General features: G+C 36.9%; 1 protein-coding gene across 9 annotated transcripts in view; it reads left to right on the top strand.

Annotated features, from left to right (window-relative positions):
- Positions 1–4,626: 4,626 nt before the first annotated feature.
- Positions 4,627–13,234, top strand: part of RBM39 (RNA binding motif protein 39) — a 29,710-nt gene continuing 21,102 nt past the window's right edge. For 4 of the 9 annotated variants that reach the window (XM_037810968.1, XM_037810966.1, XM_037810967.1 and 1 more), the window contains exons 1-4: positions 4,627–4,918; positions 5,546–5,608; positions 7,361–7,410; positions 11,850–12,044. In XM_037810968.1, coding sequence (XP_037666896.1) covers positions 5,558–5,608; positions 7,361–7,410; positions 11,850–12,044 — 296 coding nt within the window. In that variant the 5' untranslated portion in view covers positions 4,627–4,918; positions 5,546–5,557. Of the gene's footprint in view, positions 4,919–5,545; positions 5,609–5,639; positions 7,411–7,446; positions 12,045–13,234 lie in introns of those variants that run through there. The other 5 variants (XM_037810970.1, XM_037810972.1, XM_037810969.1 and 2 more) reach the window with 5 other exon arrangements.

The raw sequence follows: 13,234 nt of genomic DNA, 5'->3' as shown, positions 1-13,234 counted from the left end.
ACTTCTTCTGTGGATGACCAAGAAGTGTTTCCTGAGGAGTTTGTCAAAGTTGCCTGTTCATTTCCTGAGGAGTTCATCGAACATCTTATTGGAGTTGCCAGTTTGTTGCCTGCCCTACGAAATTTGGACTTGTGCATACCCACAGTTGTGTGAGACACTTTTCTAAATCTTATATTTATAGATACCTCTCATTGATTCTGTTTCCCTAGAGAACCCTAACTAATACACTAAGATTCTTAAGAAACTATATCCGGAATTTGTGGATAGGAAGTCTTTAACACTGATCCCAAGCTAACTTTCTCTGATTAGATAAGTAACCCAATTACTCTGAGAGTTGCCTCCATGGTATCAACCTCAAATAAAAGGCTAGAGATAAACTCCTGAAATGTCTTCCTCTTATGATCATTCACAAATTTATGCTAATTCTTTTGGGGTATGTTCACCAGAATGTCCCTGACATTGTGGCTGATAGACAAATACTTGAAATAAATGCCAAATTCAATCAATCAGTATTTTGATTAGGTGGGGATGATTTAATTTCATTTACCCAATCAGGCAAGGTCAAAAGGATCATGGAGAAATTAATTAAGGGCCTAATATGAAAACAGAGGATATGGGTGGCTTAACCAATTCCATCTGCATGAAATGCGCTTGAGTTTCTCATCGTCACAGAGACTTTAAAAAAAGGCTCTTTGTGCCTATCAGTAGTTTAAGAACTGCTAGTCACAGGTCTTTGGTCCAGGTGAAAAAACTGGCCAATACGCAACTTTGGTCCTCTGAGATAGTCTGAATTCTCTTTGATGTTAATCTCAAGTTTTTTGACACAATAACATCTTTTTTTTTTTTGGTGGAATATAACATATCCATAGAAGTAATAACTTTCCAAGTGCAACTCAACAAATAGCTAGAGAGGAAATTTCAAAGAATTCTATGCCTTATAGTTGCACAGTTCCAGCCACCTCCTTATTGTAAAATATAACATATTTGCAAAAAGATGATAACTTTCAAAGTATGATTCAACAAGTAATCATATAGGAAATTTCCAAGAATGCCATGGATTACAGTACCATAGTTTCAGTGATTTCCTTATTGTAAAATATAACATATATAAAAAAGGTGACAACCTTCAAATTACAACTTAACAAGTAGCTATATAGCAAATTTCAAAGAATGTTGTGGGTCACAGTTCCACCATTTCAGGTCTTTCTCTCCAGCTACTGTAATACTGTTCTGGTTTGCTAATGTTGCTGTTAAGCAAAATAACAGAAACAGATTTGCTTTTATAAAAGGGGGTTTATTTGGTTACACAGTTACAGTCTTTAAGGCCTTGAAGTGTCCAAGGTAATGCATGGACAATCGGGTACCTTCACTGGAGGATGGCCAATGGCGTCCAGAAAACCTCTGTTAGCTGGAAAGGCACATGACTGGCAGCTGCTTGTTCCCAGGTTGCGTTTCAAAATGGCATTCTCCAAATTGTCTGCATCAGCTTCCAATGGCCATCTTCAAAATGTCTGTCTTAGCTTTAGCAGTGAGCTCCTTCTGTCTGAGCTTATATAAAGCTCTAGTAAACTAATCAAGGCCCATGTTGAATGGGCGTGGCCACACCTCCATGGAAATTATCTAATCAGAGCTATCACCTACAGTTGGGTGGGTCACATCTCCATGGAAACACTGAACCATTAGGTTCCAACCTAATCCACACTAATATGTCTGCCCCCACAGGATTGCATAAAGGATATGGCTTTTTCTGGGGGTCATAATTTATACAAACCAGCACAAACACCCTAGAACAAGTAAATTATTTAGAGATTCAGTATTAATAATCCTTTGTTAAATTCTATCTTATCTGTTGCTTCCCCTTCCTCTAGTTTAATCACTTTCCCTATCTTCAGGGATGTCTAGGCAGTGACCACCCTAACTTGTTCATGTTGAAAATGGGTCATTTAATGGGTATTTTTTTATCCAGGGAAGATTTAATTCAAATATAGAGATTTAATTAAAATATAGAGAAGAAGTCTTAAGTTTAGGAACAATTTGTGTATATTTGTATTTAAATTGTTAATGTTTAAGAGAACTTGGCATACTAGAGTCCACTTAAAAACTACAATTGAGTAATTGACTTGAGACTTGTGATCTTCATATTAGAAAAATTTTTAAAGAAAATTTAAGATTGACTATATTTTTTATTTTAATTTCTTAGATTTAGAAGAGTTGCTTACATACCTGGGAAGGTTTTAACATGCTCAAAAATAATAAAACAGTTTAAATTGATAAATTCATACTAAAATTAAGGAAATGTGTCAAACTTATAAAAGGGTCTGATTTTTTGAAGAAGGTTTAGTCTGTTCAATTTGAATTACTATTAATGAAAAAAGCAAAAAGGCTTTTAAAATTTTAAGTATATTCATAAGTAGAACAAAAACATTTATAAATCAGTCCTAAAGTCTTAGGGAAAACTGGATTAAAAATACTTATATAAATTGAATATTAATTTTCAAAATAAAAGTAACCAAAGATAGTGTTTTCTGTGTATAAAATGATACCTGGACATCAAAAAAACTCACATTGATAAAGTATATTTAATTTCCAGCCAAATTCTCTATGTATAATATCTATTACCTCCTCCATTCCAGGTTATACTGTGGCCTTCTTATTAAGAGATATGACAGAATAACGTTCTTGGTGGTGAGTAATTGTACCAAAGACCTTTCGCTGCAAAAGATTGGAGAACAAAATGATGAAAGGGAAATTAATTTACGCAGAAAGTCCATGAGCCAGAGTGAGAGGTTTTGCAAAGTGAATAGAAAACATATTGTGTTTTTAATGTCTTCTTTTAATAAAAAATACTTTTGTTTTAGACACTGAATTTTCCATTTAGTGTTCCTTGATTATGCGCTAATTTGCCAAGTTAACTAACAGTCCTAAAAAAGAAAACAATTTAATGGATTTTCAATCAGCAAGTGAGGTGGAGTTTAAATCCTCTTCCCAAATAAGAAGTTTAGAGGCTAAGGTCAAATTCTGTGCTGTCATTGCCCCAAACAAAACAAACAAAATTAATAAAGTGCCACCTTTGTGCTTTGATATTTGCACATAAACAAGTCACAATACTGGAATTTTATAGAGTGGTATTTATCTGCAGGGGAGAAAAAAAGAAGGCAAAGGTTAGTTTCTCTTTTCTGTTACTGTCATGCTTCAATGTATGGTGATAATTTCGACTCAAAAAATAAAAAGAGGCTCTAAATTTTCAGCAAAAGGAGAGCAAGGGAGCTTTACTAACTATGCAAAATTGATTATCCTAAGATAAACCTTTACCTGTGTGTAAAGTTAAATCTGAAACATAAAGTCTCTTAACCCTAAATTTCCTCTGAATAATTTTGTTTAGCAGTAATAGAAGTTAACATTTAATCCTCATTATATTCCTACTGGGTCTTCATTCACTCAACATTTATTGAGTGTCCACCAATAAATGGTTATATGCTGGGAATTCAATAGTGACCATCACAGGACTTGTTCTGTCTTTAAAAGCTTAGCCTAGTAATTATATTATCCTCCCTTTTCATTCACAGAGATGGAGAGTTTGCTGTGAGAGGTTAACTTACTGTCCAAGGTCACACGTGTAGGAACAGCTATATAAACCAGTTTCTTGTTTCAAATCTTTGTCCTCAATCATTAACCTTTGAAGAATTAACAGAATTAATTATTTACTTTAAGACACTTCATTTTTTAAAACATTTTTATTTGGTAAGGAATAAACTTACAATGACCCCTTTGCCCCTCCTTTTCTTTTACAGTACCGACCAAAGAACAAGGGGCGAATTTCTACTCTGCCAGGCATCTGGGTGACTTCAGAAGTGAGCAGACAAGTCTCAGGGGAAAAGGGGACATTTTTGAAGAAACAATTACCTCCTTGACATAAATCAAGACCAAACTATAAATTCGGGGGCACATAGCTGATCCAGTGCCAATGGGAGAATTTGTTATTTCACCGTCTCTTTGCCTTTCTCCTCTATTTCCAAGGGTGTTTCGAAGCTCCTACTAGCTGCAAAAGGCAGGGAAACATTTTTATTCAACATCCCTTGCCCCCTCTCCCTGTCCCGTCTTTTCTCGCCATCTCTCTTCTATGCTTTCCCCTTCGTCTTCACCCTCGGCAGATAATCTGAATATGACCGTTTTATCCTATCGCCATATGGGCTAGTTTGCTTTATTGCGACCTTGACAGCCATCTGGGTGGGAAGCCCCAGAGGGAGGGGGACGGTCGATTCTGAGGAGGAAACCTTCAGATAGCTGTAAGGAGGCGCCCCGAGGAGGTGGCGATCATAGTGTTCCACTCAGCGTGAAATTTTCTAAGAAATTGACAGAAAACGCACCAACTGCTTTTGCTCTAGCGACTTGCGTCGTTTCGCGAGATTTGGACGGATATCTGGAGTGGCAAGGCGGCTTTTCTGAGTGGGGGATGGGAACGTTTGTGGCGCAATCATTGCGCGAGATTGGGCCACGGTCGCTGGGGCCTTAGTTAGATCCCGCGATATCTCGGCGGCTGCTATCTGGGACTAGGGATATCTTCTCGCGATAGCCCGTGCTAAGAACTCTGTGCGGCCCCGTGTGTTTGTATGTGTATGTGTTGGTGAATGTGAGTACGGGGAAGGAGCGGCCGCCATTTCAGGGAGCTTGCTGACGCTGTCGCAGGGGTGGATCCTGAGCTGCCGAAGCCGGTGTCCTGCTTTCCTGCGCGGGCTCCTTTAATCCCATTGTTTTTTTTAGATCCGCTCGGGCCTACCCGCCCTCGGAGCCCGAAATTCGGGCTGGGCGGTACCGCGGCCTGGGCCTAGCGGCTTAACAGTAGTAACAGCGGCGGCGGCGGCGGCAGTAACAGCGCCTTCGTGAATACGAGACCACAGGCGATCGAAAGCCCACACAGGTGAGGGGGCGCCACAGACCCACCTCTTGTCGGAGCTTTTCCGGGGTTTGGTTATCATCTGGACCGTGGGGCAGTCTTCAAGGGGCCTTAAGCGATGAGGGTGGGGGAGCGGGTTCTCCAGAAATCGGCCCCATTTTGGCGACCGCGCCCTTTTCCTGTCAGTCGGAGTCGGGAGTCTTGGGCCGGGGTGAACCCCAGAGAGGTTTCCGGGCAGATGCCTCTTCGAGGCCTAGGCCCGCCGCGACCTCCCAACATGGCGCCAGTCGAATGCCGCCTTGGCACACAACCTCCTCCCAACCGAGGGAGTTTCCCTTTGCCCCTAATATGGCAGCGCGGGCTTTGAGGAGAGAAGTGCTGTGCCAGGCTCTTCGCTCGAGCCCCTCGGGGTTTTTCTGTTTATTTGTTTGTTTTTGAGTTAGTCGTTTTTTAATCGTAAGTCTGTTTTCGTGTTTTTCAGTGTACGAGTTAGATTTAGTTATACAAGCCAAATCTAGTGAAGTACGTGCCACTTTAGTTATTTTAGGGCTTTTTTTAAGGTTTTCTTGTAGTTTTGCAGTGTGTTACGTGAGAAATAAATGGAGCAGAATTGAAAAAGGATTATTCACGAAATTTTCTATTTTTTCTTAGGCGTTAGAGAAAATGGCAGACGATATTGATATTGAAGCAATGCTTGAGGCTCCTTACAAGAAGGTGAGAAAACATGTCGGTGAGGTTTATATATTTCTTAAATTAGCATTATTCACGAAACTACTGCTGAAATGTAAACTAACCTCCCCGGAGTCCTCTTGATTTATCTTATCAGAGATGCATTACGTGTAACTTACAAAAGTAAATATATGCTATTGATGTAATAATATTGTGCAGTAGTTTCACTTCAGCGTGATGAATAAATGCCCATCTATCTCTCTTTGTAGACTTGCCTAACGATATCTCACCTCTACTCCCATGAATTCACCTTTGATTCCAGTGTGAACTGTCAATCATAAGGTAGTAATTGAGTGACTTATCGCTGTACCGTGGTCCCCTAGGTAAAATGACTCGACTAAGAATTACCAGCTCCAGTTTGGTATAGCAAAAAGGTGAATATAGTGGTTTGGGAAAATAGCAGGGGTCCAAGAATAACAAAATGTAACCAGTCTGTGGCAAGTAAATCTCTAAATAAGTCTTAACAGAAGAAATGGGTGAGATTTGAATTTTTTTTATCTGAGACTGGTGATAGTAAATCTTAAAACAGGCAGGTGATGATCTGCTCCTGAGTTAAAAATTACTAAAATTCTTGGATCCCTGATTAGAACTTTTTTTTTTAAAGCGAAAGAGGCAGTATTACAGTTTAGAGTCACTGAATGACTGTTTTACTGTACTCATATTGTTTTATTTTTAATTAGGCCCTGCCATAATATTTCACACCAAAAACTACAAAGGAATTATTTTGGCTAGTAATAGTCTTTGACCCATTTCAGTATAGCAGTAAAAGTAAACTGTCTTTTCATTCTTTCACCAGTTGGTGGTGAAAATAGCTGTATGCATGCATTATCACTGGTGTCAAAAACTGTAAGCTTTGTAGGTTAGCAGTTATTCTCCTATAACTGATGTGATTAAACTTTAAAATAAACATTGCGCTAAACCTTTTAAAAATAATACATTTGTTTTTGGAGTGTATAGCACGACCATGTGGTACCAATTTGGATGAATTCTTGATAGCTTTACATAGTGTGTTTAGTTTTGTAATGCTTAGACGTGAAGAGCTACTCACTATTAATGTTAAGATTCTTGTGTCTTAGTTTAACATGGATGTAATTCCATGTAAACAGGTATGGAAGTAGGAAATGTTTAGGCTGGACTGGTGGATTATTAATTGACTTTCTTGGGTTCTTGAGAGTCAACATTACTAAAGCAGTGTGAATCCCTGTTTGCTTCAGGGCGAGATGTGTGACAGAGGTGGCATCAAGCTCTTACAGTCCCAACCCTCCAACGGAAATGGGCGAAGATCTCAGGAATGGCATCGGTCACAGGAAATCGATAGTGGCTGGCTGCTAGCATGGCCACTTGGGGCTTAGGCAGAAATAGAGCCATGGTACTGACCAAAGGGACCGTAGCACATGGAATAAAACTCAAACAGGACTTCATTCATGTTTTATAGAAATTATATTTAACCACTTGAACACTGTAAACTGGATAACATAATATCTAAAATATGTAAGAAAGTAACTAAAACTTGTTAATATGGAAAGTCTTTATTTTGTATCTTGATTTAATTGTAAGCAACAAAGTGGTTAAACACATACCCATCTAAATTTTTTTATAGCCTTCCATGTTAAACTATAAATAAGTAATTAGTTTTAAAATTGTTTTGTATTTTCTTATTCCTGTTCCCTTTACCCTTTGACAACTTGAAATGTTGCCACTTCGTCCTCATGATGTTCTTCTATCAACCCTGCTTAGGATGAGAACAAGTTGAGCAGTGCTAATGGCCACGAAGAACGTAGCAAAAAGTAAGTTTAAAGAAGGGCCGTGGGGGTGGGGGGAGCTGTGAACTTCATACAATTGAGATCTTAATGTTCCTGTGGCTAAAGCATCAAACTAAGGTTCTCATCTGAAGTTTTTCTTTGCCCCTTTTAGAAAAGTAGTTCTTTTGGGATGAGAAGCTCTGAGGATATAAAACTATGGACTCTTTTCCCTAGACTTCAGGGGCCTTCTGGACACCCTTCCGTCCAAGTCCACCCATGACAGTCTGGTTAAGAGTTGTATAAGAGCTTGTCTTTTGTTTTAAATTTTTTAACTTTGGCTTAATTTTTGGTGATGTTATCACTAAACTTGTCATAGCCATTGAACTTAAAAGGAAAAAGAAAAGTGAAATTAGGAAAGGTAATAACCACGTCATGGAAAGTATTGTTGGCCCTAAATCACTGAAGGAGCCAGAGCTGTGCGTTATTGCTGCTCCTTGCTGCTTTAAGGACCTTTTTGTAGTAATGCTGTAGCACACTTATGTATTTCCTATGTTTTTATTATTTGGCATTCATTGTTTTTTGCCTTTTAAACTTAATGGAGTATATAAAAATTATGATTATTTATATTATGTAGATTAGATGAATAACCAGTTATAGGAACTCTGTGCTACAGACTAGTACAGAATACAGTATATAGAGAGTTTAAACCAGATCCACTGTGTAAGTTTGGATCTTATCGATTATTGAAACTTCCTTTGAGCTCTAAGATTAGTGTTTTTTAGTTTATGTGGTCACATTACAAGTATTGTTTTATTAGTCTTTGTTTGTGATGTTATATTAAAACATTTTGTCATGTTCGTAGTCCCATAATAATATGAAATGAAAAATGAGTTCAAAGTGCTTTGTAATACGCTGCTTCCTGCATCTTCACAAATGTATTAGATTGATATAATTTCATAAATAGATGACAAAATTATTGCATTGGGTTATTCAAAGTTTGTTAAGCCAGTATTTTATTTTTTATAATTCCCCTATAATTAATTGTTGTAGTAATGGATTAGAAATTATTTATTATCCTACTTTTTTCTGATACAAGCTTGGGTGAGAGTGTTTTATAGTTCCTCACTCATCAAGTGGATAGGGGGATCAGGTTGGGTTTAGTTTTGAATTGTGGTCTGAGGTATTCAACGAATCTTTGTGGTGTGTGTTATCTAGTTCTAGATCTTATACCAGAGTAACAGTTTGCTAACTAATGTTTCTGTTTGCAATTCTGTAATCAAAAAGAAATCTGGGGTGGGGGGTGTCCATATAGATTGATTTAAATCGTCTAATCTAGGCGTCAGGCCATGATGGGCGAGTACCAGTTTCACCCTAAATGTGGGAAGGATGAGAACATTAACTTTTGGGCATACTTGGCTTCTTTATTGTACCATTCTCAGATGTCACCCCTCACCACTGACATCATCGCCACTTTATGCCTGTTCTCATCTTGCTTCTAAGCTCATTAAGGCTACCAGGCTTTTTGAAACACACAAGGAAATTGAGTATCAAGCTCTAGATGAGTGATGCTTTGTGGCCTTTATATATTTAATGTCGAAGAGCCTAATGGGACTATATGAAGAATGGACGATTTCTCTTTAGAGGGGAAGAACACTTCAAAACCCTCTTAACTATCACCTAATAGTCTTTTAAAGGTACAAAATATTTTTGTCATACTTGTCACTCTCAATTATAGCAGAATAAATGGCTCCCTTGTTAAACCAGGGACATTTTTCTCATTTTTCTGAAGGGTATTTATCTTTCAAATTAATTGTAAGTTATCTAGAAGAAAATTTTCATATTTAAGGATACATAAAATACAAAAACTAAAATGTTCTGCTTGTGCTTTTAAGTCTTAAGAATAAACTGTCTCTTAACCAAAGGAAGGTGCCATGTTGCACCTTTTTCATTCTAAAACTTCACTGTCTTAAAACTATTGACTAGGATATGGTTGTTAAAGTGGTAAGAAAATGTAGATTTTTGAGAAATTGATAGTTGAATCTAACTATAGTAGTAAACATTTTTTTTTCTAAATATTAATTGACTCTCAACACATACACTTGATTTTATCCCAGTAGTAGAAAAAGGAACTAAGATTGACATGGCACAAATTGATTATCAATTAGCTGACTTTCTGAAGAGCTACAACCTTGAGTTTGGCCAGACCTCAAAAGTTGAAGTATGCCTTTTAAGTACCTGGGCTTGCCTTCAAGTATAACCAATTGTGCAGAGTCTAAACCAGCATTTATTCAGTGAAGCTCTTTAGGGAGTTACTCAAAAAAGGATAATAGTAAAATTATATCAGTTGAAATATGTTAGCTACTGTGGTGTGGATTTTCTATAAATTTTGGAATAAATGACTTTTCTGTTTTTTTCTTATTTTCCAGAATGTTTTGCATTTAAAGTTTAGATGATCTTACATGGAAGAGGTCAAATCCAGTTATAGCAAAACACCTTTACAGCAGAGGCCATATAACCAAAAAGTCCAAAGGCCCAGCCCAGTGGACCATTTACTTCAGTGATGTTCAGTACAAAATTCCACTGCCACAAAAGACACTGTAAAGTCTCTTTTAAGTTGTAACAGGATTTGACTATTAGGATAGATTCTGATGATCCTTCTTTATATAGTTTTAATAGTTAACCTATTACATGTTCTTTGAAGCTGGAATTTGTCATAGAGAAGTATATTGGTTTCTTGCACCCTTAAATTTTTGTCTGGGCCGTTAATGCAGAGGATTGTATTTTCTGAACGTCTTAGTATGTTGCTGTAGTACTCAAGCTGTCTTTTTATCTGTCTGGGGTTGCCTTCAGATGTGGGTGGGGACTCATTTATAAAAAGTTCTGTGAAGACCTTAAGTTAAGATTATCCAAGTTTTGAGTCCTTTCCTGTGGCAGAATTAAGTTTTGGGGTCTGTAAGATGTAAATTGAGAGGTTGGCTATCTCTCTGCTACGAGCCATCAATTTGCAGAGCAAAAACTTTTATTTGTGGGGATGGAGTTTTTAAGTTGTCCCCTAATTGAATTGATTTTATTTAGGACATCTGATTTTAGCTGTCTCAAAATTTTTTAGCCTAAGAGATAGTGTCAGGTTTATTTCAGAGAGCAAAGTTGGAATGTTAACTCTTGCCCTTCTGGACATTGCTTTGGTGACATAGTAGCCTACTTTTCTGTCATGTGCTACCTAGCATATAAATTTCTGACAGTCAGGTGGATTATCTTGAAATTTTAGACAAAGTTTCTGCCTCCTTGGAAAGCTCTACATCTCCTTGTGATTGGAGTGTGGGTTTCAAGATTCCAGAAGGTGGGTGTCTTCATTTTCTATTTTCAATGCACTCTAAGGTGACCTGCTTTCAGGTTCTCTGAGGCAGACCTTAATTACTCTTGTGCTAACTTTGCTTTGATAAGGACTAAGCAGTTAAATTTCCAAATAATGGTGGAGAGTTGTCAAAATGTTTGGAAATCTTCCAGCCACTGCAAATTAACATTTTGGTGGAATTAATTATTTAGAAATGTCTTTCAGTTTATACTGAAATATCTGAAGGCACCTCTAAAATTTGGGTGATGATAACAGAGGTACAGACTCGTAACAGTTATGAAACAAATGGGTGAAACACTGGAATGAATATTGAAATGAACAGAAAGAGTAACTGGCTTTTTTACCTTTCAGAGTTTGAGATATTATAAAGATAAAAGTGTGGATCCTTGTTTTTGATTGTATTCCACAGGCTCGTATAGCTGGTTTAAAAACGACATACTCCATTTTCTGGCATTTTCATAACTTTAAACAGGAAGTATTTGAAATGGTCACATTCAAGTCTGAAAAAGTGTCAAAATTATTTTACTGCATTAGTTTGTTCTTAGTGTCTTTTGTCATTCTTTGCCTGTAAAAACCAAAATACTGATGTGTGGAAAGTCCTTTGAAAGTACAAAATAGTCCCACCTTTAAAGTAGGTCAGAATTTGTTTACTGAAGGGTAATGAGTATATTTAATCAAAACTTAGATATATGGACTAATGCTAGTACTTAAATGTGAACATATGTTATTGTAAGAATGATTTTACTCTTATATGTTACAGATTTACTGTAGTAATTATTGACCTTTTGTGTGACTGGTCAGACTTACTATAAAGGTTCAGGTTTTGATCTATACCTACCAAGACCTGCTCCTTTTTAAAGCTTACTCTCAGGCAATCATTGCAGACCCTGCTCTTAAGTAACCGTATCTTCTCAATTCCTTCCTAATTGCTGATTTTCAGCAGTGGAATGCAAAAGTGGGGTGATTACTATACCTAGGAAGTATTTTTCCTCACCATACCATTATATGATATTAAAAAATAGAAAAGTGAAGTTTCAAAAGGATACAAAATTTTTTTTCTGACCAAAAAAGGAAGTGTACCTTGACAGGTTCCTTAAACCAGCAAAATAATGGTAATTTTTCTTCTCAGGAGGAAAAAGAGCAAGAGCAGAAGTCGTAGTCATGAGCGAAAGAGAAGCAAAAGTAAGGAACGGAAGCGAAGTAGAGATAGAGAAAGGAAGAAGAGCAAAAGCCGTGAAAGGAAGCGAAGTAGAAGCAAAGAAAGGAGACGGAGCCGCTCAAGAAGTCGAGATCGCAGATTCAGAGGCCGCTACAGAAGTCCCTAGTATGTAACTATAATCGTGATGATTTAGGTTTGAGGGTCATTCTTGGGTATCCGGATGGCCAACTAAGAGACTTGCAATGTGAAATTTTATATTTCAGCATGATTGATTAAAATAGTAAATAAGAATATCGGCACTGGAAAAAGCTTGTAAAATGAAGATACAGTGTGTGGATAGATACAGCTTTTGTTTACTAGGCATACAGCTTATTTTTTTTGTTACTCCATCTAAAAATAATCATAATTGTATGCCAATCTAAACTAGACTAAAATGCCAGACTTCTTTTTAAAAAATATATGATATTGTAGGGCTAAATACATGAGGAAGCGAAAGGTATGTGAGCTCTTAAAATATTTGCTGAACATATATTTGCTTTCTTAAACTTTAAAGCTTAGATGGATACTAAATTACAAATACCTAAGTCCAGTAACTAAATTGTAGTTTTGACTGTGGCTATTTCAGTTGAAAAATAGCCAGGCCCTTTGTGAATTTGTTGTATGCTCCTTGATGATGGTAGTTTTCTGGGCCCATCACAGAAGCATTTCTTTCACTAGTAAAGCTCTTTGAAGATATAATCACTATGAAAATTTGAATTTAACCGAGTTGGAAACTGGATAGTCTGCATAAAGCCACAAGTTCATTCTGGTCATTAAATAGCTCAACTATACTTTGGAATGAGCCTACCTACAACTCTAAGCAAGGAATTGAATATAGCAGTCCTTAATGCTTTATGATGTTCTTTAGTTTTATTAAGTATAATATTGCAAACTATTTGGGATATATTAAAATTAACACCTCTAATTTGAACTTCTATGATTAAGATGGAATTCAGAGACAAACATCTGAATCAAAGCCTTGGTTCTTGCAGTTGGGCAAGTTACTTAACCCTCTAAGCTTTTGCTGTCTCATCTTTTAAGAAGTCAGTAACAACTGGCAGATAAACAATGGATGAGAATTGAATGAGAAGAGAACATAAGCACTTAGACTACTTACTGGTATTAAGTAAATGTTTTGGTATTATATGTAGCCATTAGGAGTTGGTAACAATTTTGAACTGTAAAATAAAAAGCCTTGAAAATTATGCTTTCTAGGTTCCTCTTAGTGGCTTATTTCATGACCTTTTAGAGCTGAAAGGAGACCATAATTTATTTCAATTTTGAATGTTATATTGGAAAATTCTTTGCTTTTGTCA

The sequence above is a fragment of the Choloepus didactylus genome, chromosome 19, assembly GCF_015220235.1.
Source record: "Choloepus didactylus isolate mChoDid1 chromosome 19, mChoDid1.pri, whole genome shotgun sequence".
In the NCBI taxonomy this organism is placed as follows: Eukaryota; Metazoa; Chordata; class Mammalia; order Pilosa; family Megalonychidae; genus Choloepus; species Choloepus didactylus.
This window is presented reverse-complemented; position numbering and strand designations above follow the sequence as displayed.